General features: G+C 39.5%; 1 protein-coding gene across 25 annotated transcripts in view; it reads right to left on the reverse strand.

The window, feature by feature from the left end:
- The window catches only part of TENM2 (teneurin transmembrane protein 2), a 1,518,527-nt gene that overhangs the window by 144,804 nt on the left and 1,347,794 nt on the right, over positions 1-25,929 (reverse strand). For all 25 annotated transcript variants that reach the window (XM_085591001.1, XM_085591002.1, XM_085591003.1 and 22 more), the window contains one exon: positions 16,915-17,153. In XM_085591001.1, the coding sequence (XP_085447127.1) occupies positions 16,915-17,153 (239 nt within the window). The remainder of the gene's footprint in view (positions 1-16,914; positions 17,154-25,929) is intronic.

The raw sequence follows: 25,929 nt of genomic DNA on the forward strand, positions 1-25,929 counted from the left end.
GAATGAAGATTCCTGCAGATTGTTAAATGAGAAAACACGTTATCATCACTAACAGTAGCACAAACACAAAGCACAACTACTCCTACACCTGACAGCGTTGAAAGGAGAAGTGTGGAGTATCAGCATTAGAAGATAGATGAGTAAACCAAATGTGGGAAAAAGCAGATTACTGTTCAAGCAGAGTAATTTTGAAAGGTTTACTAGGGGGTTGGGATGTGAAAAGAAAACCAGAGAACAGAAATAACACATGGTTCTCTGTCCCTGTTCTGTGAAGTTCTTTTCATCGAGTTCTATGGAAAACAGAATAAAGCTTGTCTTCTTCCTTTCAGATTGGAGCATTAATGTAAAATATTTTATTATTTTTACACCTTCTGCCACATTAGGTTACACTTGAACTCTTTTTTTTTTTTTAAGTTGACCATTCTGCTAATAAAAGACAATGGACTTGAACCTGAACCTGATATTTGGTCTTGATATCAGGTCCCAGAACATGATATTTGCCATTTATTCTCAGAATAGGAACAGCACTGAAAGGTTCCTCAAGTGGTCCAGCTTCACTCCAACTCTGAAGAAATTGCTCCTTTGTACTTATAAAGAATATATCTCAGCTAAAACAACAGTAAAAAGTGACTTAACACTGAGTGTGGGTCAAGGGTGTCACACCTGATATTCTGCAGCAACAAGAATTCTCTGAAAACCAGGGGCTTAGTTCCCCTCAGCAGAAGCAGCTCAGAGCTGGGCAGTGCTGATTTCTACTTCTCTTCTGCTCAGCTTACAGAAGGAAAATGATGCAGTAACAGCTGCACTTCCACAAGAAGCAGAATTTCCCAGAAAACAGCCTGAAGAGCAACACCTTGCCCCACCAGACAGTGACTTGGGGTGCTGAAATAAAACTGGATAGAGAAAGTTGTGCTTGGAGAGCAAATCCTGCATCCCTCTGAGAGACCAGAGGAAGATTTGAATTGGTTTGGTAGCACCCAAGGCTACAGCCCTCTCCTTGCAGAGTTACCTGGGAAAATCAAACAAGCTGGGAACAAGGGGTTAGGCAGAGCAGGACAGTGGGAAAAGAACTCTGACGCACTGATCCCCAAACTTCTGCAGACCCTCACCTTAAGTTTTAACAGAACGCCAGAACTCAAAAAGTATATACTGGTGTTCTTCAATAAAATAAGGTGTAATAGTAAATAGAAGAGTAACTCCAAGGTGTTGCTCTTCAGGTTGTTTTCTGGGAAATTCTGCTTCTTGTGGAAGTACAGCTGTTACTGCATCATTTTCCTTCTGTAGGCTGAGCAGAGGGGAAGTAGAAATCAGCACTGCCCAGCTCTGAGCTGCTTCTTCTGAGGGGAACTAAGCCCCTGGTTTTCAGAGAATTCTTGTTGCTGCCAGAATAACAGGTGTGACACCCTTTTTACTGTGGTTTTAGCTGAGATATATTCTTCATAAGTATGAAATGTTAACTATTAACAAGTAAAGGTATTGAGATGTTAGCCAGAACAAATGATTTTGCCTACTATAAAGGAAAACTGTGAAAATGTTGCTCCAAATTTGATGTGAACATGTAGTATTCCTTGGGGAGTGAGTATAGTGCAGTTCATGTTATCATTGCAGCACTTGGTGAAGAAATCCCTTCATTATCTCCCCCGCCCTGCACACACAGATCTCTCCTCCTGAGCTACCTGGAGCAGCCATGAGCTGCCTGTCATACTATGCTGTCTCAACAGGCACCAATTGTCTATCACACTCTACCATAACTTGTGCTCTGATTTCTTTCTGAAATACACTGCTCTTCCTTACATTTAGTTCTTATGATATTTTTAAATACCAGAATATAGAGGCTGATACTACTCAAAAGACACTCAAAACCGGCAGACCTAAGATCCATTTTTTACAGTAATGTAAAATATATGCATTATTGAAACTCAGTTTAGCCATCTGGAGTGCAGGAATAATAACATTTACTTTCCCCACAGTAAAACGCTTCTAAGCTAAATTAGCATTAGCTATTATTCATCTCAATTCTGCAAAACAGTGAATCATAACCTTAACTTCAAGCATTATTTTTTTAAAAAAATGACTAAGTAATTTCATTGAGCAGATAATAAAACTTTTGTCTTTCTTTTCAATTCCTCCAACTATCATTATTTACCAGATGCTAATTTAGCCTATTTACAGAAAAATCAAGTTATTTTTTGGCTCCTCTGTGCTAGAATTAATCAGAAGCAGCATGATACCATGTTTAATTTCAATCACAGCAGCTATCGCTTTACAAATAAATAAAACTTACAAAATTTTTTACTGCTCTTAAATCAGATGCCTTTTTTTTTTTTTTCCTTACAGAAAATAAAATTTACAATATTGGCTTCTACACAAACTTTTGTTTAATTATGAGAGCACCACATAATGTGGGCTTTTGCTCAATAAAATCAAAGGGTATAAATAAAACTGCATTTTCTTAAAAGAAATAGCAATAGCTGGGTCATCAAGATATTAAGAATTAAAACACCCATAAGCCAATACAATTTGGGGTGGGGGAGTAGAGAAGGAAAAAAAAAATCTATCAACCATAAGGCAAGTACTGTGGGGTGGTACACGGAATTCCTTTTGTAGATCTGGGACTCACTTATTTCAGTTTCAGCTGGAAAAGCTGGTTGCCAGTTTTCTGGCTAGGTTCCGTGAGAGGACAGCAGAGCTCGCCCCATCTGTCAGTCCTGGCTGGGACAGCAGTGCTGTTTGTTTTCCTTGCGTGCCATCCCAGCCCTCGCACAGATTGATGGTGCCAGGGAGACCCTGGGACGTGGCGCCGGCTCCAGGCAGGGACGGACCCTCCCATCCAGAGCATCTCGCACCAAGGGCTGAGGAGGTGAAAAACCTGCTCTGCCTCCTGCCCTCCCCACCCGCCTCACGGGAGCCTGACCTGACCTTCAGCCGGGGAATGGGAACTCCAAAGCTTCAGAGGTGTCCAGGAATACTTTCAGCTTGAGTTTTTATGGTTTTAAACCCATTCTGCCAAGGTGAGAGTTAAGGGGACAAACTGCTTTTGTCCTACATATCTTGTGCTTAAAGACCTTCCCTGGTGCCCTCTTTCAAACCAGCCTGCACAGGGTTTTGTGCAGACCCAGCTGATCTGCACATCTGCTGGGACAGTCTGGATTTAGTGTTCAGTGACCCCAAGCCACACTTAAATTTACCCAAAGCACTGCACCGAGCCTGCAGTAACAGAGGGTCTGAGGAACACTCCTCCTCATAAAATAGTACAATTTTATTATTCATTACAAGTACTGGTGGCAGTACATACTAGATTCCTCCAAAATACTGAATGCTTCAAGATGCCATACATTTCACAAAAGAAAATAAAACTATTTCCAGTTACTGTCACAGCTATTTCTGTAAACTTCTCCCCTGCTGCAGAAAAGTTTAGATAAACTATGATAAATTTTCCCATTTTCCCATTCCTGACTTTACTGACATGTTCATTTCTAACAAAGTTCAGAACAGTATCCATGGACAATTTTCAAGAATGGGTCTGGGGTAAAACTCTGAAGAAATACATGAAATAAGGAAGCTAAAAAGTAGGGGAGATATGTTCATCGTTTCTGTCAGCTCATTGTAATTTTATTTACTTTTAGTACATCACAAAGAATTATCTGGATATGACTTAAGAGCATCTAGTAGCACATAACAAAAAGCAGGTGAAATAAATCAGTAAAATCTATAGAGAAATCAGTTCAATTTGTATGTATTTGTACACAAAAACACAATGAACAAGCTAGACAGATGTAAAATATAATTCTGTCTACTACAAATTTGGCCTTTTCATAATCTGCAGCCCAAACTCTATTATGATCTTGCCATTTCAATCCAGACCTTTGACTTCCACAAAAAGGCTTTAGGGAAAAACTGCTTATATTTAGAAAAAGCTTTGAAAGGTAAAACTACCACAGAATAACATTATCTTTATCTTAGCAGACTAGTCAGAGAGTTCAAACTGAAATGGCATTTCATGCTCAGCAATAATGTCTCCATTCACAAATGGCATGTGGGGCATTTATACAACTAAAAACCAGGGATTAATGACTGCAGGATTTCCAGTTCTCCAGCTGACAGAGGGGATATTTTCATGGAGGTGACACTCACAGGTTCAGAAGCTTCCCCAGCCCAGAGCTGGCGCTGATAAATCGCGTGACTCACTAAAGACTGAGCGCACATGGCACGTTGGCATGGATCACATCTAACAAGGGACACCCCAGCATAGGAAGTGGGAAGAAGCCCCCAGTCTTACAGACCCTGCAAGTGAGGAGGAAGCATCAAGGATTGGTGTTTTCCTTCGGCCAAGAAAGGACATGACTGGTTTTAAATTTCCAGCCAAAGGAAACAAGGATTCACAGTTGCCTTCCACACGATGGCAAGCCTTCTCCTTTACCTACCAGTACCATGTGCCCAAGTACTGAACTGAGAGCAGCTCAGGAGTGAGTGCTGAAAAGAGCCAGACTGCTTTCAAAGCCATCCTCCTGCCCTCTGATGAGTTACTCTTTCATCAGAAGATTTTCATGAGAAATATTACTAAGCAAAGTGAAAGACTGAATTTCTGCTACCTCCAAACCCCTAACATTTGATGTTTGAGGCCTGTTTTGCCTTGCAACAAATGATACAAAAATCTTTTGTGTCTGAAAACAAAAAGATTTGGGGTAACAGAGTAAAACTGAATTTAAAAAAAAAAAATCACAAATTTTGGCTAACAGCATTCACACAGATGCTTACTGGTGACCTACTGTATTCAGTAATTTAGTCACGTGTCAAACCCCTGAACACTAAGCTAAGGAAACTGCTTTTTACAGCTATAAAAAATATTGACGATTCCAGAGTCACCACTACACTCAAGAAAAAGCAAGGTGTGCAGTACATGCAGCCATTACCTCTTTTGCAAACTGCTCTGGGATTGTCAGAGTATGCAAGTTGTAGCACTCAGCAGAAACTCTTAATGGAGAGCATTTAAAACAAAATCTGCTGAAAGTATGTAAAGGATAGCTTACAGCTGAAAAATGGAAATATGCTAAGGGAACTGGGATTCCTAAGCTTTGGGTCCTGAGCTTTGGTTTGGACCTTTCTATTAGCAAAAGCAAAGATCTGTGCTCAGAATAAGGCTCCATACTCAACAGGTAACAAAAAAGATGGATTTTATTAAGGCAACACAAGGCCTTGTGCTGCCCCATCTCTGGGAAACAATTCATCATCAGTGGCCCACACTGGTCCCAGGCAAAGGCACCCACTGGACAAACTGGAAATCCAAGGTCCCAGCAGCAGAGGTGCCAGAGCAGGATTTGCAGCACAATCCACAACCTGTAGTTCATGCTTCTCCTATGACACTGGGGCTCTGGAAAAAGAGCCAGAATGAACCTCGGGACTGCATGGATTGTTCTAGCAGACTGCACTGCCTGGTGGCCTGAACCCCTCAGATGCACTGCACTGGAACTACTCACCCCAAAACTCCACCACCCTGCTAACAGTAGCTACTCAAAGGTCTCCTCCTTCAGACCTGAGTTGAAATGCAGGTTGGCATGCTGACAGCTCTGAAATGGTATCCGGGAATTCCAAATTCATTGAAACAGTTAATTCTGTACTAAATATTAGCTTCTCAAACCATGGGCAACACAGGAATCTTTACATTGAAATACACAGACAGGCAAAGCAGAGAAAACTCCCACTGCTAAGGTACCTGCTGTGCATTTGGTACTCCAGGAGTTCCAAAGCAATGTTAAGCAAATTGCATTGTGTTTAAAAGCCTTTTTCTGTTCTAGCTGTTTACAGTTTTCTAATGGTAAATATGGGAGAAAAGATGAATGATTTATGACTGCTCAGTGTAAAAAGTCAAACAACATATTAAAACAATGCTTCATAGCATGGGGAAATAGAGTTAAGCAGACCGTTTTCATGGTGATTTTTATAGACAGGAAATGCATAGATTTTTGACAGGGAAAAAAAATCTGAAGATGAAGAGAATGGTGTTAAATGTTGTTAAACCTTTATGTGGCCTAAAGCAAAAGATAAAACTAATTCCGTCAGATATCTAAGAGAAAAAATCTAAAGAGATGAAAACCAAAGCTTTTTAACTTAAGTAATTCCCCTTTACAAATATTCTCAGATGAGATTGAGTGAAACCCTCCACTGAACTAAATCCTGAAAACAAAACTATTTCCAGTCTCTCTGTTAATATGAAAGTGAGCAGTGCTGATCGAGTGACAGAAAAACAGTCGAGGAGTAGGATGGATCCTGCTGTTTTCCTGAACATCTCTGAATTCCCTGCTCCCAGGGACAGCAGCCCCTTCCCCTGCTTGCTGCAGGTCTAATGGATGGCACTTGCCCACGGCTGCTCAGGCAATTGCCCTGACCCAGTTGTGCAGGGAAATAACGAGCCCCTGGATTGACTAAGGAGTGTCACAAGGACAGAAGAAAAAATTGGCTAAGGGAACGCATCAGCAGCTGGAGGAGCACGCTCAGGTGGTGCTCAAGGAGAATGTATACTTTAATTTGTAGCCCATTTACTGCAATAGGACAGAAGTTTAGGACATGCCATGGAGGACAAGATGGCAATCCAAGCAAAGAAAGGGAAAACAACTTTTCAGTATTTCTGAGAGCAAATAGCTGTCTCTACCACCACATCATTGTTTTACTATTACCAGCTAATACAACAGCAGGCTGAAAGTGCAGCTGCGGTCCACAGAATATTTGGCATTTCTGGCCCAAGCATAATCCCTCAAGTAATGAAAAACCCATTTCTATTTCTGCATCCTCGCTACTCTTCATACTGAAGAGGCTGCGTCTGTCTCCCATTTATTGAAGCTTATTCTTCATCTAGACAGCCAGAGCTGGTTTGTATTAGAAATTAGGTTTTAAATCACTATTTTTCTATTATTTGTTTTAGGATTTTCAGGAAGCCTCCAGAGGTGCAGAAAAATTCTTCTTGTTGGAAAAGACTAATACTGTTCATGAACCAAGAACCAAATCCCTCAACACTTGTATAAGAACTTTGATGTTTTAAGGTTCAGATTCTGGCCATGAAGATAATATGATAAGAGTTAAAATTACATAAAAATGTTTTTTAAAAAAAGTCAAACTCCTGCAAGAGTAAGACTAGTCAGATCCCTGAGCTTTTCTTAATGAGCAGACTCCATTATGGTCTCTCTTTGCTCATGTGGTTGGAGTTTTGCATTTCAGTGATTAATGGAGTCTCATGATTTAAAAGGGGGACATGTATGAAGCAAGAAACAACAGGTGAAATAAATTTTTGACTCAGTAAATCATACGAGCCTAAATTGCATCTCTTTTCTCTTGCTGCTTCCTGCTACCTTGTGACCAGTTATTCTCTATTTTCAGGTCCCAGCTCTGCACCACATTCTTACCAACATGCAGAGGTCTCTCCTTGGAAAAGGCTCGGATGCTAAAGGCACAGGAACCCATCACCACAAGGTATATGGGGCTTTGGTGCTCCATTTCCCAGCTCTGGTAATTTTAGTGTGCCTGCTGTGAAATTGCTTCACTTCTCTTTCAGTCTAAGGTTCTTTTGCATTTTCCACAGACCAGCAAAAATGTCACAAGTTCATATCTACTCTTATATTACCTTGGGATACTTGCTGTGTACTTCTGACATTTTCCTAGCATTCATTAATTTTCTCAGCATATCAAGCACTATTTACCTCTCTTTTAAAGCTTTTAATAACTGAACACAGAAATCCTCTAGTGACAGTACAGTCTGACAGAAGGAGTATCTTCCTTCTGCAAAAGAAATTATTACCCTTACAACTCCAATTCCAACTGTCAGGAGCAAAACCTGAGTTTGCTGACAACCCACCTGCCTTGGATTGAACTAGCTGCCCTGGAATTACAGGCAGGTTTTATGGCTTTTATATTTAGGAGGCAAAGCTGTAGCAAAAAGATCCCAATTGAGAAATGAAATCTCTCGATTACAGCAGGATGGTTTTGGACTTGCTGTGAGTACAACTGCATGTAAGTCAATTTTTTATGTGCAGTTGTGATCCTGAACAGCAGCAGTGGGTCCCTGGCATTCTGCTGCAGGCAGCATGGATGGGCCCTCGGAGCACCCCTGCACCCCCAGCTCATCCCTCACCCCCTGGTCCCTGCTCTAGAAGCCTCTTGCAGGAGAAATAAGTGAATTGATAGAAGATGCAAATATACAGAAAACACAAAAGAGAACTGCAGGAATAGTGCACTACACCCAAATTTAAACAAAACAACTGTTAACATGCAGGGATGAGCAGCATTTATGAACAGACTGTCTGACCTTCCCAAGAGTCTTGTCTACTCCAGGCTGATTTCTGCAAGGCAAGTAAGGTGCCACAGACACAGAGACACCTTATTATCCAGCACGTGGGGAACCTGCTCTGCCACACTGACAGCAGCATGTGGAAACATTTTCTATTCTGTGCTTTTCTCAGAAAGTGTTTAGTAAGAAAAATGTTGGAAGAAATCAGCTGATCAACCAACCAGCAAATTAAAATAAAGCTTGAAATTCAATTAACTGCAGCACTGTTATGCATTATGTAGAATACATTTTAAAAATTAAATATGACGCAGAAGGATAAATCTGGACACCCCAGAGAAGAAAACAAACTAAACCTAGGGCATATTTACAGTTTTAGGTAAGGTTCCATAGGATCAGCATTAGAGAATGAAATTCCTTTTCCATTCAGGAACTGCATTAATACAAATGCTTGTTTTTTTCTAGTAATAGCCAAGACAAAGACATTAAGAGCATTTTATAATCACACAGTGGGGTTCAATACTGATTCTCTCATTATCAAATCTGCTCAACATACAAGTCAAAACATGATTTTTCTAACCAACTACATTCTTCACTTTGGCATTGTAATCCAAGCTTCTGATGTCAGAAATGATTATGAGAAATTCAGAGAGAGTTTGCTGACTATAAAGTATATATGCAGCAGTCCAAAAGGGAGCTTCTCCTTCCTATGCACATTGCTTTAATAAATAAAATAATCTTTAGCCTGCCTCTACTCATTTAAAGCACCCTGTAGGAACCTCCAGGTCATGAAGATGATAAAGCCACACAGAGTCTCTGTCCTTGGAGGTCTTCAAGAGCTGAGAGGACATAGGAGATGACCCACTTGGAGCAGAAGAGACATCCAGAGGTCCCTTCCAACACAAATCATCCTATAACCTTGCAACCCCAAATCTGGAGCGCAAAATTTGTCCCGGGGGTCAGACAGGTTGTCACAGAAGATGTCATTTTTCCTGTTTATAGCTACAAGGCTATCTTACAAGGAATTAATAACAAGGCACAACATCACACAAATTTGGTGTATTAGCTGTTCAAACCGTCTGACCTTGGCAAGTCAATGACTTTATTACTGGGCATACAGAATATATATGATGGCTGGGATCTGAGTAGTGACATGAGAAGGCAGGTCAAAGTCTGATGCAAGACTACATAAAATAAAACCCTGAATAAGCAAAAGGTGAAATAAACCTGAAAACTGTTTCTTAAACAGCTTTTAAATCACTGAGCTCAGTTCATCCCATTATATTATATGGTGAGTAAAGTTGTCTGTGATATTTCTTTCATTTCTCTTCCAATTTGTTCAAATTCTTTTGCTCCGTAAGTTCCCTACTCTGTTACCCTGTCTTATTATTTTCACAAACTGAATTTAATTCAAATTTTTTATTTTGTCTTCCTTCAAGTTCCTTGAATATTCCTTGAATATTCTCTTGTCTCTGTAGTACACTTAAGTATCTTTTTTTCTTTTTTTTTTTTTTTATGGCATTCATAATGCTGCTTTAAGAGCTACATTAGCCACACTTACAAAATCCATGTCAAATCTTTCAAGACTCTCTGAGCCCACAGAGCAATAATTCTATTCCTAAAGGCAAATATGTACTGCTATACTTAAATAAATAAAATCCATAAGCACACTAAGTGCAAATCAACACAGTGAGTCAACAAAAAACACAGCAACAAATAATCAATATAAATGAATCTATAAATGATCAATCTAAATAACTGCTAAGAGAGCAATGTTTCCCTAGGAAGAAATTAGACATTTTACACTGGTATTGAACATTGACTTTTCAGAGAGAGTGGCCATAGGTTTATTTGATAGGTAACTCTGACTTGGCATTATGCTAGCAAAATTTAATCTTCAATATCCCTTATGCTTACCCTTTCCCTGAAAAATGGCCTCATCTCAGTTTGTTGGGATGGGTTATAAAGCATGTCTCACTAAAATATCTCAACATTTTTTCATCATTTTTCCCCGTCTTACTGCAAGTCTCATTCTGCATCTACTTATCTCTGCTATCACTTTGCCCTGACAAAGCTGTGATTCTGAGATTAAATCCTAGACCACTAAAACATTCATAATATTAGGTATTTGTACTGATGAAAGTGAGAATAGGTTCTGTCACATAGCCATCATGAAATCCAGCATATTTTCTAGTTTGTGCATAGGAGGATGGCAAGGGCACGTGAAGTACAACCTGTACTTTACAACTGAGAGAAGAAAGAGGAAGCATCTCTGAGGAAGCCATTCTTACAGCTGTGAGTAAAAAACCCCAAAGTTTCTAGTATATAAATAATAACTGTACTAATAAATTGCTAATTGCAAACAGCATCTCTCCATAATATCTGGGATAGCCATTTCTGTCCTGTCACATCACACTGCTCAATTCCTTGGCACTAGCCTTGGCCAAGCAGATGTTTTGAGCAGTGCAGCCACAGCCAGGACAGCAAGCACTGGCCAGGCAGTTGTGTTTCTTTACTCAAGTCGAAAGCAATATATTTTAACAGCTCCTGGGGAGCACTACCAGCATGTGTGAAAAACACTGCCTCAGACCCATCCTAGATTGTGCTGTGCAATTTGCATTAACAACCCGAAACGTGCCCTGAAAGCACAGCTCCAGTAACACACGGGAGAAAACATTCTGTGATCCTCTCTGTCCCCTGTCTCCTGCCAAGGCTGCAGAGTGTCCTCAGCCTGGTAGCTGAGCAAGAAAGGTTTTCAAGTGCAGGAGCTGAGCTCAGCACATGATAGCACTTTGAGGGTCATGGGAACATTGGTCTCATTCCAGTTTGAACTGCTGAGTTTCGTGGTATAAAATGTCCCACAGACAAAGAACTGCCCGGGCTGTGAGCCTCCACACTGAAATCCTCCTCCTCTCCTTCTCCCCAAGATCTCTGCTAGACAAAACAACAGTACACTGGATTTTCCTGGAACAGATCTGAGGATCAAGAATCTTTTGCTTTTGACTCAGGAAAAGCCCAGGAAAACTACACCCAAGGATTTTCATGTCAAAGTCCTCCTGCTCTTTGTAACATTAAGCACACAGTGCAGCTGGAGCAGCTTGTCTCCAGGAGAAATGGCTCAGTAACAAAATGAATCTGACACCTTTGACTGTGGAACAGGGAAGGGATACTTTCTAGGCTAAAAAGCCACATCTGAATTTCCTGGACACAGGCACCAAAATTCCCAGTCCTTTCACCTAGTTTTTAATGGAATGAAGCCAGATGCTTTTCCCTAAAACTTCTCAGAGGTAGCATCAGACAAGCTCATTGAGCTACTACCACGCTTTTCTGACTCAGATTGACTGATAGCAGTCAATAAGAATCACTGAATGTGTGACATTTAAAATATGACAGGCATATTCTAAAATTTAATTATTGCCCCTAACTGACACCTATTTTCAATGCAAATTTAAGAACAGAACCTTCTGTCATCAGCTAATCTTGCAAGATGCAGCATTCCCTCGGTTTCCATTGATTTCAAGTGAATCTGATCGCAGTGATTGGCAGCCAGATGCCCTCTGCTTCTCAGAGGTTCCAGCTTTGCATGATTTTCCCTTTTTCAGTCTTGCTTTCCAAAATGTCTAGCAAATTTGATTTCAGTGAAGTCTGGACAAGACAAAGGCTGTGGTTTTCGTACTGCACAAGTAATAAACGAATGCAACTTAAAAATAATCAAACAAAATGGAAGCTCCTGTTTGTAAAATACAACTCATAAAGAGGAGAAAAAAAATCAGTGGGTACATTAGACAGGCACTTCAGCAACCTATATTGATGAATCCTCATCTGTGGAAGCAGAGTCAAAAAGACAGCTTGACTTAGGAGTGGAAGAACTTACAAGCATGAATGAACAACAAGCTTCATCCAGGCATTTACATTACCAAAAAACTGACTCATTTGTGGGAATAAGTTGATATCAACACCCAAAGGATAAAATTTTATGCAAACTGTAGCATGTACAGATATTTGATGCAAAGATGAGATTTCTACTTCCAAGTCAGAAATCCTTATAGATTTTTTTGTCTGACTTTCATACAAACAAAGGAATACTTTTATGGTGCAAGAGGAAAAAGTGTATAAATTAACCATTTATTTCCCTGTATCTTATGGTCTGTGAATAACTATTTTTCAAGTTCTTATTTCAAATTCTAAAAGAAGGACATTTTCATTTGCTTAATTAACTGCCAGATTCTTTGGCAATTCAATCTGTTCTGTGGCACTGAAGTGAATATATTATTTCAAGTTTATGCAGAAACCTGAAATTTATCTTAAACCTCATGTGTCTTTAAGGTCAAATAACACTGAGGAATAAATGACTAATAATACTTTCATGTGCAACACAGGCACTAAAGTTGTGGTGCAAGCATGCTGCTCTCACAGTCTATGCCATTTTTCTTTTATTTTTCTTGCATCGTCTTGCAGATGATGGCAGTTAAAAATAGCATCAATATCTATAAGTTTCAGTGTAAGTATCAAGACAGTATTTTCAAGTGAAACATCTTTAAACCCATCACAGCTTTTAATTTCCACAGGAAATAACAGCTCAGAGTTTTGGTTTTTTCCCCCCACCGAAAAGTCTAAATATTTAAATTACCATATTTTTAATGTACTGACATGTTGATGGTCAGATGTTCTTTGATGCTCAAAGATAGATTGGCAGAAATGAGAGCAGCATAGGGGCTTACAAAAACGTGGTATTTATGTTTGGCAGCAATTACTTTGTGAAAAATACAAGGTGACTCTTTTTACACTCCTTCTTTCTTCTTTTTTATATTTTTCTCCTCCAACTTTGGCATGAATCAAAAGAGCTAAAAACTAATTTAACATGACAAATGCTTTCATCACTCCCTTAACCTCTGAAGTGAACACTCTGACAAAGACAATATGCATGGTATGTGCTTTCCTTTTGACACTTTATAAATTACTTTCTTGTAACTGGGTTTTGCCACCAGCCCAATATCTTCAGGATGTCCTAATTTGAATGTCTGATTCCACATTCTTCATATGTCACCCCTGGATAATAGGAATAACTCCTGGGCTCTGTGAAATGGCACAAGTCTCAGAGAGGACTGTGGGACTATTTTATTTCCATCCTGCAATCTGGAATTTGCCAAAAGCTTGTGAAATACTAGCAATTAATACTCTGCATTTTGTCCACATCTGGCCATTGAGGAACCAGGGAGCAGTGACAAACCTGGCTTTAAAGGTGCAGCCAGCCCTGCGTGTGCTATGTAATGGAAAAGTTAATTGAAGTAATTTTTTTCCTATTCTCTCCTATTAAAAATAGTGCAACAACCAGCCATAGAAACATCTTAAAGTGCTTTTTCATACACACCATCTGCACCTTTTTTCTCTGTCTAGTCCTTTAATAGAAGACCAAAATTCACCTGATTTATTTTCAACCTGGTGACTTTGATCTGTTACAGTTTCTGCAGGAACTCTGCCAGTGTTAAAGAATTCAGACATAGGGCAGTTTGTCTAAGAGGGAAAATATCTGCACATGGAACCAAGCCTATTCTGTACAAACAGGTGCCCTGTCACACTGCACCAGTGCAGACCTGCAGAATTTTTTCCCAGACATCAGTCAGGGTAGTTTGCAGAAGAAGATTTAGAAAATTTCAGGTAACAGTGGTACTGACTGTCCTATAAAGGAAGAGTCTATCTAAATAGCCAGACTTTGATGACATATTATGATATAAACCATCAATCTATATGTATCTTAAAAAAGAAAATAAAGCCCCAAATTACCTTCTAACAAGGCATATTGCCATTATTTTGACAAATGTTTAACTTAAAAATCTCAGTAGTATCTTTATTTAACATCAATTATGTAGTGTGGCAAAAAGTTCCAAAGGTTATTTATGCACTATGAATTTATTTTTAAAGTGTTAAACATACTGCCTTTTCATTTCATTAATTGTATTTTTAGTTGTGTGGTGGAGGAAAGGCAATAGGAATGCCTAATAATTCTTAAAATATTTTTTTCTTTTCTATCAGTTATAAATTTTTTTTGCTTCTCTCTTTAAATCACCCTCATTATAATTCTTTTCATCAGCCATAATCTTTTGTAGCTCAAAATCCCATGTTTAAACCTGTAAACATAATTTTTTCAATGATCCACCCATATAAATTCTCCCATCTCTTTTATGATAGGACAATTAATTTAGAAATCCTGAAGAGTATAAGAACTTCAAAGTACTCTTTCAATATAATTTACCTCATACTTGCCATCACTGCCTTTTGCATTTGTCTTGATGCAAGAGACAAAAGTCCTGACCAGCACTTACACAATCACGTTTACACAGCCCCCACACACTGACAAACCTAAGGAGCAGAACAATTTGCTGCAAATTTTGATGACTTTTTCCACAACTCTTACTTTTAGTTAATGTAACCCAGTGATGGAACCTCTGCTATGGTAGAGAGCAAGAAATTTTCTTTGTGGACATGTAAGGCAGAAATACAATAGCAGCACCTTCAAAGCCTTTCCTTTTTTCAAACTGGGAGATGATTTAGCACCTTAAGTCACACTGTTGGAGGACAGCAAGGGTTAGTTTATAGATGATGGTCTTACTCCTGCTCTTTGTCATGTGCAATGAATTGTATGATTTTTTGCTGAGAGTGAAGGAATTAATTTAATAAATGGCCTACCAAAAGAATTTCACTTTTACCTTTCTTTTTTTTTTCTCATGCATCTAAGGCTACATCACTGCTTTTTTGTTTTTTCTTTTCTCTCTCTTCCATCACTCTAAATTATGATCATGGTGGATCTATCAAGTTTATTCATAGGATTAATTTCAGCTATTTTCTGGTTTTGACATATACTTATTCTTTCCTGTGTATGGCACAAAGCTTGTCAGGTAACTTCTCATTATTTAAACCTTGAGCTAACACTCTCTCCTAAACCCTGCTTTGTTGTGTTCACTACCAACTCTATTGTGCTCATCATTCTTTCAGCTGGAAAGAAGACCTCAAAAACTTCTGTCAAAATGGATCAGTTGTGTTGTTACTTGAAATTATAGATCATTCATCAATTATTAAGAGTCAATATATTGCCTTACATTCCCTCTTGCCTTAAAAATGAAAGTGTAAAAAGCAATAACCACATTGCAAAGCTTTGCTTAAGATTACAGTAACCTAAATACCAAGGAAAAACCACATTTCATAATCCATCACTTCAAAGTTATGCACATGATTAAAATGTTCAACTTGCAGTATATCATTTCCCATGTGCATAATCACTCTAACAGGGAGCTGCTGTATGATAACTGTCAACTTCAATGAATTATGTGCTTTCCAGTCTTTTCATTTATACACCAAACTAAGCTTGTTATTCTTCTGAGGCTTTCTACAGGGGAAATACAGAAAGATGGTTAGATCTGTAGTACTCAGTGTGCTGGGATGTAGGTCTGGACTAAACAGACAGCAGGAAGAGGCAGCCAGTTCTCTCCTACTACTGTATAAATTAATCATATATGGAGGCTCATTAGTATGAAAAATGGGGTTTTCTTAAAAAATTGTGTCTATCCTGAAGAGTCAGGTTATATAGGATCAAAAAAGAAAAGAAAGAAAGAGAGACAATTCAGCACATCTTTATAGATCTTTTGTGTGCTATATGTGAGAATAGTTTCAGAGAGGAAATAAATCCCACAAAGAATAGGTCTGGAAAGTATTAACAGAAAATATTGTCAAGCTACCATAATTTTGCCATTTACTCAGAGAGCCTAAAGAGTGTGCAGCACTTCACTGTCATGAGCATATTGTTAAAGGCACTTTAAAAGCTACAAAATACACTGGTAGTTTGTGCAGACACCTAAAAAAGCCTCTACAACAACAGGGAATTAGAGCATACGAGGGGAGGGGGAGGAAATCAGAAATTAATGAAATTAATTAAATTAAAGACAAAATCTCAGCAGCATGTTAAAAACATCTCAAAAAAACCACAGAAAGGATTAGAACAATGTATGGTCACTATTGGACAAAGTGTGGTCCATATGAATCATGGGAAAGAAACACAACATTCAGAGTTTCTATATTTTTCCTTACAAAATGCTAAGGATGAGTGGAATATGGAAAATAACTGCATGTAAAACTGAGCCATTTAATGATTCAAATATAACACCACCAGGATTTAGGCACAGAGACCAATATAGACTGAGAACTAGTAATCAAAATAATTTTTTTTTTTAATCTAAAGGCAGAATGTGATGGTAATATTTGAATTCAAATGCCACTAGCTTCTGTTACTTATGTGAATTTACCACCTATCACATTTTTTTTCTAAATACTTTTTAAACATATGGCACTACATCAAAAAGTCATTAAATCCCTCTGTTTGGACCATTTATGAGATGTGCATATCTGACACCTAAAGTTAACACTGCACGTTAAGAATCCTGAATCAATTTCTTGCTTCCACTGCTCTTACAGCAGTGAACGTGACTTGAACATTTTATTTTTCCTCATTAATCAGTATAAGGAATAATAATATTCTTTGCTAACTATTAATACATATTTTTGAAACCCATTGACCATCCTTTCATCTGCTGAACTTTCATTTTGTGACACAGCCATGTGATTTGAGAGAGGAAACAGAGCCTTACCTATGAAATATGCTAGCAAGATGGCAAGCAGGACTGCAGCAGCAATTGCAGATAAAGCAGCACATTTCCAGCTACAGTACTTGGAGGGTTTTTTCAGCTTGAATGCATTCCTGGAGAATGTATTTCTAGGTAACAGTCTGGGAGGTGGAGTATAAACCGTTCCTGAGGTCAGCGGGTAACCAGGGGAAGAACTACTGAACAGAGGAGTAGTTCCAGAAGATGTCTTAAACAAGAAATGCCTGAAAAACATAAAATGGAACAGAGTTGAAAATGGCAAGTCCTGTAGTTAAGACAGAACATCTCCTACTCCTATACCATCCCAGCTGCCACAGCCTGGTAAATTCAGCCAAAAAGGATTTTGTAGGAAGAAATAGAGAAATGAAAATTCTCCTTTTTTTTGCTACCAGATCTTAACAACTGGCACAAAAATACAGTGTCAGGATATCTTTCTTAATATCTTCTGTAATTTGATGCAATACTAGCTAAAACACCAGCATGACCAATGAAGTGTCTGGGAGTTCCCTCTGGAATCCACCACTCAAAAAATGTCCTGAGAAAACCACACTCTGAGTCTCATTTACACTCTTGGCAAAAGCTCCCAGCAAAACCACTAAGAACATACTGAGCAAAACCCACGGTCCTGTAGGAAAAGATCTTACCAGAATTAGAATTAACCATGATTTTGTGGTTTAACAGTACAAAGGTTTTGTTTGAACAGCTAAGGCAATTACCAACAGCACATGACTCAGCAGATAAAACCAGGATTTCAGCTGCCCATGCATTGGTTAGGAAGAAAATAATACAACACACTCAAATGAATCTCAGAAAATGCTGTCAACACTTTCCAGACACAGGAAATGGAGAAAGTGAACTGGAAGACTGGTTTCTTTAGATTAACTTCTCACAGTCAGGAAGAACTGACTGCAAACATGTTCCCAGTAAAGAGAGAAGCACAGAATAAAGGCTGTGGTCTTACAGAAAGTCACTTGGTTTAAGGCAGAGAGCTCTGAAGACTTGCTCCACAGCCTCTCCCTTCACAGCTCTGAAAAACAAGTGCTCCTTGGAATCCAATGGAATGAAGACACTCAGTAATCTCCAGAATCAAAATCACAGCCTAAAATAACCCAGATCTTACTTCCAATGTAAAATATGTTTAACATTTTTATTCAGATACAATCCAGTATGTCACTCTCAAACCACCTGTTAGAGCTTTAAAATCCATGTCACTCACTGACAACAACAATTTGGAAGTTGGAGGCTGAAATGTGTTTCCCAAGTATGTTTTCCAGCCCACCATCATGAATGTGCCTACTGTCAAGCATAGATTAGTGCATACCTATTCTACAAAATACCAAAAGTGATTTTAAAGGCATTTTTTGAAGCATTTGTTTTGGAATAAAGTCCAGAGCATAAGAGATTGCACAGAAATTGCATAAAGGTAAAACACAGTAAAAGGAAGGCTGGCTAGGCTCCCCAGATTTCTGATTAAGCATTTCCATTTGAAGACAACTTCTGAAAATATGTGTTTGTTGTTTTTTTTTAATTAATAAATCAGTTATAAACTCTATTATAAAAATAGAAAATCACTTGGAAATTGCCTTTGTTATTGATTTTTATACTTCAAGTGGCCTTGTACATCTCTTTTAACAGTGACCAAAATCTAGTTCTAGAAAACAGACAGAAACAGTGGCAGTATCCACTGTCATAACTTTTTCTTCGAGCTCTGGAGGCTTCAGATAGGCAATCACACTCAAACAGATTAATTCTAACCAGTTACTTCATAGAAACTTTGGGGGTTTTTAACAAATAAAGCCACCCTTCTTTTTTCTTTATCAGTGAGGGACATTAGAGGTTAGAATTCTTGTCTGCACATGATAGGTGATCTATGAAAAAAGCAATAAAGGTAAATGCTAAAATACTTCCCCTTAAAATTACCAGCCTTTTAAATTATGAAAAACATCTTTCAGCTAAAAGAAAGTGAGAAATAATGAAAGTTTGATGTCTTCAATCCTTGATTTTAAATGTATCTTTACTTTGCAGCCGTTCAATTAAAGTAACTGATGGGATACCGATGTTATGGGGCTGGTTGTGTCACACCACATCTGTTGACTCTTCTGCTCCTTCTGTCTGGGTAGGACCCGATTCATTTGTCAGCAGAAGCAGGATTGGTCCCTTCTAGCTGCTCTCCAGGGCTGGGAGCACAAGAGCACTTCCATTTATTGATCTAGGGGCTGAAATGACAGCATGAGGGCCAAGGGAAAGCCAGGAGGAAGAAGACCCAGTGAGACAGGGGCAGGCAGGAAAGTTCTTCTCTCACCCAGGCTAATTCTGCCTCAGCCCAGGACCCTTCTCCTCCTGAATCCTCATGGCAGGAAAGACCCTCAGGTTTGGACAGCAGGCCTAAAACAGACAGTTCTTACCCTTTCCCTGCCCAAAAGCAGATCTTTCAGAACCAAACTCGAAATTACAGTCCTTGGAACTGTCTTTATCTGAAATGTCTTTAAACCCAGGAATTTTATGTCCTCTTTAGCTGAGAAGGCAGCTACAGCACCAACAGAAATTTTAATATAAAGCATTGTTAAAGTAAACTCAGATATATAATGAAACTCTGCTCCCATTAAAATTGAATTAATGAATATCCAGATATGCTTTAATAGAACATGTCAATCATATCCTGTTGCATGTGAGAAGACAAAAAAAGTAGAACAAAAAAGCAGCTCCACTGTGATCCACTTTGAGATACATAAAGTATATAAAGAAAACCAAAACACTTATCCATGCAAACAGGATCTCTATGATATTGTTAAAACTAATCAGGACTTGGTAGAAGCAAAAAAGGCTGACTGAAAAGGAGAAGATGTCATTCTCAAAGCAAAAAAGAAAGAATGTCATTGGATAATTTTTGCCACATTTTGTCCTACCCAGGCATTTCAAAAGCTGGAAGTTCATTGTCTCAGTATGAGGAGCCCTGACAAAGTGGCAGCTATCAGACATCACACCACCTGAAAGTATACAAGTTCTGCCTTCAAAAGTTAAAAAAGACATTTCATTAAAGGTGTTTCCCCCGAGACACTTTGGAAAACTGGCACTGCATTCCAAAGCTGGGGGCCAGGTTAGCAGATATACCTTAAATCACAGCAAAGCACACCAGAAAGACTGGGAACATAATGGACAAAACACTTGGACCCCAGAGTTTTAAATCTAGATTCAGCTACTAATGGAAATAAATTGACTTGTCTCAACTCTATCCCTAAACCCAATGATCTATAGCCATATTTTTATGTGAGATTTGACATGCTCTGGTACAACCAATTGTCTGTGGGCTGAAGCTGCACAGAGAGAACATGAGCATTTATCAACATTAATTACAGCCTCACAGTGGTAAGGCTGGGAGCATTTTACAATGCCTGCTTATGAAAAGAAATGATCTGATTTGTACCAGTTCACTTAATTTCAAATACACTCCATATAAGAATTAAAAAATTGTATTCTCTGTCCTACCTGTTCACCTATCAAACAAATTAAGAAAAACACATTTTCTACCTCACAATTAAGCATTAGCAATTTGAAGTAGACTAGAACTAATTTTCTATTTTGAAAACATGGGAGTAAATTTTCTAAGTCTCAGCCCAGACTCCTTAATTTCTGTGGATCAATAAGACAATTCCACACTGAAAAAAAAAAAATCACAGAATATGGTTGCCAGCCTAGGATGATTCTGTTATTTCAGTGACCTTGAAAAGCTGTGGAAGGAGCTTGGGTGCTGTCCTCTCCCAGGCTCTGGCTGCAGGACTCAGGATGCACCAGAGTTCAGGATGCACCAGGATTCAGGATTCACCAGGACTCAGGATGCACCAGGATTCAGGGTTCACCAGGATTCAGGATGCACCAGGATTCAGGATGCACCAGGATTAAGGATGCACCAGGATTCAGGATGCACCAGGATTCAGGATGCACCAGGGTTCAGGATGCACCAGGGTTCAGGATGCACCAGGGTTCAGGGTTCACCAGGATTCAGGGTTCACCAGGACTCAGGGTTCACCAGGATTCAGGGTTCACCAGGATTCAGGATGCACCAGGATTCAGGATGCACCAGGATTCAGGATGCACCAGGATTCAGGATGCACCAGGATTCACCAGGATTCAGAGTTCACCAGGGTTCAGGGTTCACCAGGGTTCAGGGTTCACCAGGATTCAGGGTTCACCAGGACTCAGGGTTCACCAGGACTCAGGATGCACCAGGACTCGGGGTTCACCAGGATTAAGGATGCACCAGGATTCAGGATTCTCCCCCTGTTCTCAGCCCTGCTGCTGGGTGGGGTCACACCTGGGCACCCCAAAGGTGACACGTGGGAAAGCTGAGCTTGCCGGGGCACATTTGGACACTGTTCTGTGCACTAATGGCAAATGGAAAAAACTGTATTTTGCTTTCTTCATTAATTCAGTGCTCTCCCTAGCATGTGCTTTCCCACAGGTCAAAAGGACCTCTGGTGTTCAGGGAATAGTGGTCTGACAGAGACTGTATTAACTTTCATATTCTTTCAGAGAACAATCAGCTTTCCCCCCCTCTCCTTTCTGGACAGATTGTCATGGCAGCACACTGCAAGAATGAGTGGAGGAAAAAAAAATTGGTTCTGCAATGAAAAACTGTAATAGAAAGGAAGAAAAAGACATTTTCTAACATAAATTGCTTTTTTCCCTCCTCATACTGTCCTAAACTTATTCTCTATGAAAAAGAAGAAAAAGGCATACAGAGAACTGTAATGCTTAAATTGTCTTTTTTATATTTTACAGGGTTTTTAATAGTAATTAATAAATAGAAAATCTACATGCCAAGAGAACAGTAACAGCTCAATTTAGTTGTTCTAGGACTTAAAAATATCTTCCAGTTGTGATAAAATCACATCTGTCTATAATTTTATTGGACATTTATTCTCAGCAGAAAACAATGGAATATAGAACATAATATTCTGGCTTTCACAGTGATTAAAAAAAAAAACCTAAAACAAAGCTCTGCAGTTTTCAAAGTCTTCCAAAAAAGTAGCCATGAGTCATTTTATGTCAGTGGAAGCCTCAAAGTGACTGCCAAATTCAGACAATGAAGTTTTATGGAAGATTTCTCACTTCCAAACAAAAAGAAACCAAGTCTAAAGAGAACTGCCAGCTGTTCTTATGCCTGTTATGAGAAAATAAACTCTGAGTTGTAGACTAATGCAAGCTTTGGTTACCTGTGTCCCAGTCTTTCCCCAAATCAGATTTATTTGTATGTTCTCTCAGGTTCTTGCAGAAAACATGGGACCATCAGCCATGCTTCCACAGCTGAGAGCTGATGCACAGAAGTTTCTACCCTCTGGAGTGCCTAGAACTCTAAAGGCAGCAATAAAGCCTAGCAAGTGTTATTTATTTGTGTTTAAATTGTATGGTTACAAAAAAATTGTCTCAATCACATCAGATTCACAGACTAAACTCAGCAAAACAGATTTTTCAGTGGAAAGCTATTTCAAATACACATGTATATAAACCCACTGGCCATCTTACACACCCCACACCCAAATAAATGCCTGTGGAAACAGAGGACAGACAGAGGGCAGTCCTCACAGCACTGTTTCAGTGATTTTCAGCCTGCTGCAGAGGCTGATGCAGGAGCTAAGGCCACTCTGCTAGGCATGGGAGCAGCAATTCAGGATGAACACCTCAGTACCAGTGCCACACTTGTACCCACGGTCACTCCTGATCCTTGCAGCAGCCCCAGCAGCCAGAGCAGCTGCAGCTGCTCAGCTCTGGAAAGGATGCTGATTCCTTGAGGCTGGCTTCTTCCCATCCCCAGGCAGTGTTCTAAGAGCTGCAGAGTGCAGAGCAGATCACAGAGGCTGCTGCGAGCTCCAGGCTGGGCTCTCACTGCTGTGCCACCCCTAACAGAGACACAGCTGGACATGTGAAGCACATTCCTGAACCCTGCCTGACAGCCAGGCAGGGTGGTGTACAGAAAGGCAGTGCCAGCCTTTGGGCACCTTGATCTGGCATATTATGAAACAAAACCAAGCAGGCATCGCTCACAAAGCCACGAAGGCAAAACCCCTGCACTGTGTGACAGTGGCAGCCATGGCTCTGTGCTGGACACCACAGGACACCTGCTCTTCAGCTGCAGGCTGAGATCCTCCTGGATATGCTTTTATAACCTTCTCTCTCCCAAATCCCACCATGAGCTGGCCCCTGGAGCATTCTCTGGAGGCTCTCACCATGTGCTCCTGGCTCTGGCTTGTCCCCACTGCCCTGTCCCAGGCTGAGCAGAGCTGTGACACTGCAGAGCTGTGAGAGAGGCTGGAGAGAGGTGAGGTGGAAAATATAGAGAGATATATCTATATGAAATATATAGACTGCTGAACTGGGGATCATAAGCAGCGTGAGAGTTTGAGATAGAGAACACCAGCTTGGAAAGACATAAAATCTAGAAGGGGAAAAGGCACATGGCAGCTCAGCAGCTCCAGGGAGCTCCAGGGGTCACCCATCACCTTCCTGTCTGGTGGCTCTGTAGTGTAAAAGCTCCCAGGTACTCTGCAAGAGTGTGAGTCCACTCACTCAGCCTGTCTGCTTGAATCCTACTCAGCTTTTGTGGGCATTAGCCAGTCAATGTAAATGTAAAGGGCCAGCTTTGCCTTTTACATTTATGAATCTCCTTCTTGCACTATTGTTTATTCTCCAGGAACAGAGCAATCAAACTGCTGGTTAATGACTAGTAAAGAGTAACAGGCACAGCTACAGACACAAACACAAAAAATCAGGGTCTTTGCAGATGCATGTACATGAAAATACTTTCATGCAGGATCAGTCAGCAGATCCAGGAACATTCAGGAGCTCTGAATTGGCTCAGCTACAGGAACTTTCTCTTCTTAAGCAGACCTTGTGTCTTTTTTTGCCGTGGGGCTCTGAGTAGTTGTTGCATTGTGCCAAGTGATGAAATGGAATAATGCCTCCATTTGTTATTGCAGTGGTGAGGATTATGATAACAGTGTTTTGCATATCAATAGGTCCATGCAGTTTTAACTTTCTACATCAATTAATGAACATAATTTCAAAACACTTCTATTTTAAAAGGCATACATGTAAGCTCTGCACTATCTCTTAATTCAACTACTCACTTAACAAGAAAAAAAGAAAAAATACTAGCAGTGCTTTTTCAAGTCTGTAAGCCACAGAACAGAATAACAGAACTCAGAGAAATTTATCAGTCAACAAGTAAACTTAAATAAAGAGGAACCAAATTACATAATTCTAGACTTTTTTTCATGAAGACCCTAAACATGCCTGTCTCTTCCAGTGCAGTCACGCTGCCTGTTCACTCTGCACAGCTCAGAAGTTAAAAATGCAAGCGACAAGATCATGAAAACATGCAATTATCTGCAATCAGTAAAAACTTCTTTGAGCTTATGTGTACATGAGTGGGAGTACATCTAGATCGATTTTCTGAATCATCATTATGTATCCTGCTTTTGTAGTGTTTCCCTTCCCCCTTTTCTCTCTCCTGTTCATGCCTATATTTGTTATGAAAATGATACTTCAGTAGCCTGCTAAAAATGACCTTTCTACAGTGCTTTGGAATCCTCCAAGTACATGGCCCAAATGTGTTCAAAGCCCTTGGGGAGACTTTTGACTGTGCTTTTTTGAATCTTTAAAATGCTTTTGATTTTTAGACATGTCCAGAATCTATCTATGCAGATTCCAATTATTTGGAAAGTTCCCACAACATTTCTGCAACCTTCACATGCAGGAACTAGAGAATGAAGGAGTCAGTTCGTGCCCCAGCCTTCAGTCTCAGAGGAAGAACCTGCTCTAGCATATGAACCTGTAGCTGCAAGTAAACGGCAAGAGAAAGTCACAAAAGACAAAGTAAACTTAGAGTGAGGACTCTAATTTTCTCTCACTGTTCCAAGTAGTTGTTTGTTATGCCAAATATATCCTAGGAAATCGCATTAACAAAAGGAAAGGAAATTTTGTTTCACTGTTCTGTTCCAGAACATTTTGCATCACGTACAAAGATATCAAAATATTGAGACATCATTGAAAATAGGCAGACAATTGCAGAGAGCAGTTGTAGCTTGGAACTTCAACACATTCAGAAACTTCAAGTTTACATATTCAGTTCAGAAGTTCTGCAGCTGATCTTAACACCCCAACATGGTACAAAACATGAATGTGGTATTAACAGCATTTCAGATATTTAATTTATTTCTTAAAAAAATTAATATGGCTTTCCCCCACTGTTAAAACCCTCTCCTCATGTGCCCTGTTCTTGGCTTTTTTGCCTTGACTGCCATAGCTCAGTGCACTGTGTCCATTCCTGCACTGGAATGAACTGGAGCACTAGGTGCAGATGTTTTCCAGCTGTGGTACCCCACGATTTTGGGTTCAAGCACTGCATGGTGCACACTGGGATACAGCTCACCTTGCTGCTCCATCCTTTCTGCTCTCATTGCTGTCCTCAGGCTCACCCAGAGTGACTGTGCTGGAATCAGACTAGCAAAGTAACAAATGCAGCTTGAGCCCCAGGAAAAGGTAAATATTTTGAAGAGTTCTTTTAAGGTTCATAGGAATTCTTTTCAGGTTTAATTTTCAGATTTCTCAATCTTTAAGCTGAACTTTGCATGAATGACCTCAGATTTGGACCACTGGTCTTATACTACAGCCCACAAGATCTAAAGAAACCAATTTCATATTCACCAGAAGGGTGGCCATCATCTTTTCTCCTAAAACACAGAAGAAACATTAGGATGTTACAGTCTTAAAGCCTAGCACCACATCCTTGTGACCAAGCAAAGAGAAATTATAGACATAGCTACAAAATTATCTTTGCAACTGAAAGATTTGGACTGAAAATATTTCAAATTATGAAACTAATTATGAGAACTGAAGAATAAGAGTAATTTCTATTTAATTCTACCCTTTTTTCTCCTGAATTAAGTATTATTAGTTATAATGGTAACAATTAATTTTACATTAATATAAAGTACTGAAAGA

Source organism: Lonchura striata, chromosome 13 (assembly GCF_050655825.1).
Source record: "Lonchura striata isolate lonStrDom1 chromosome 13, ASM5065582v1, whole genome shotgun sequence".
Lineage (NCBI taxonomy): Eukaryota > Metazoa > Chordata > Aves > Passeriformes > Estrildidae > Lonchura > Lonchura striata.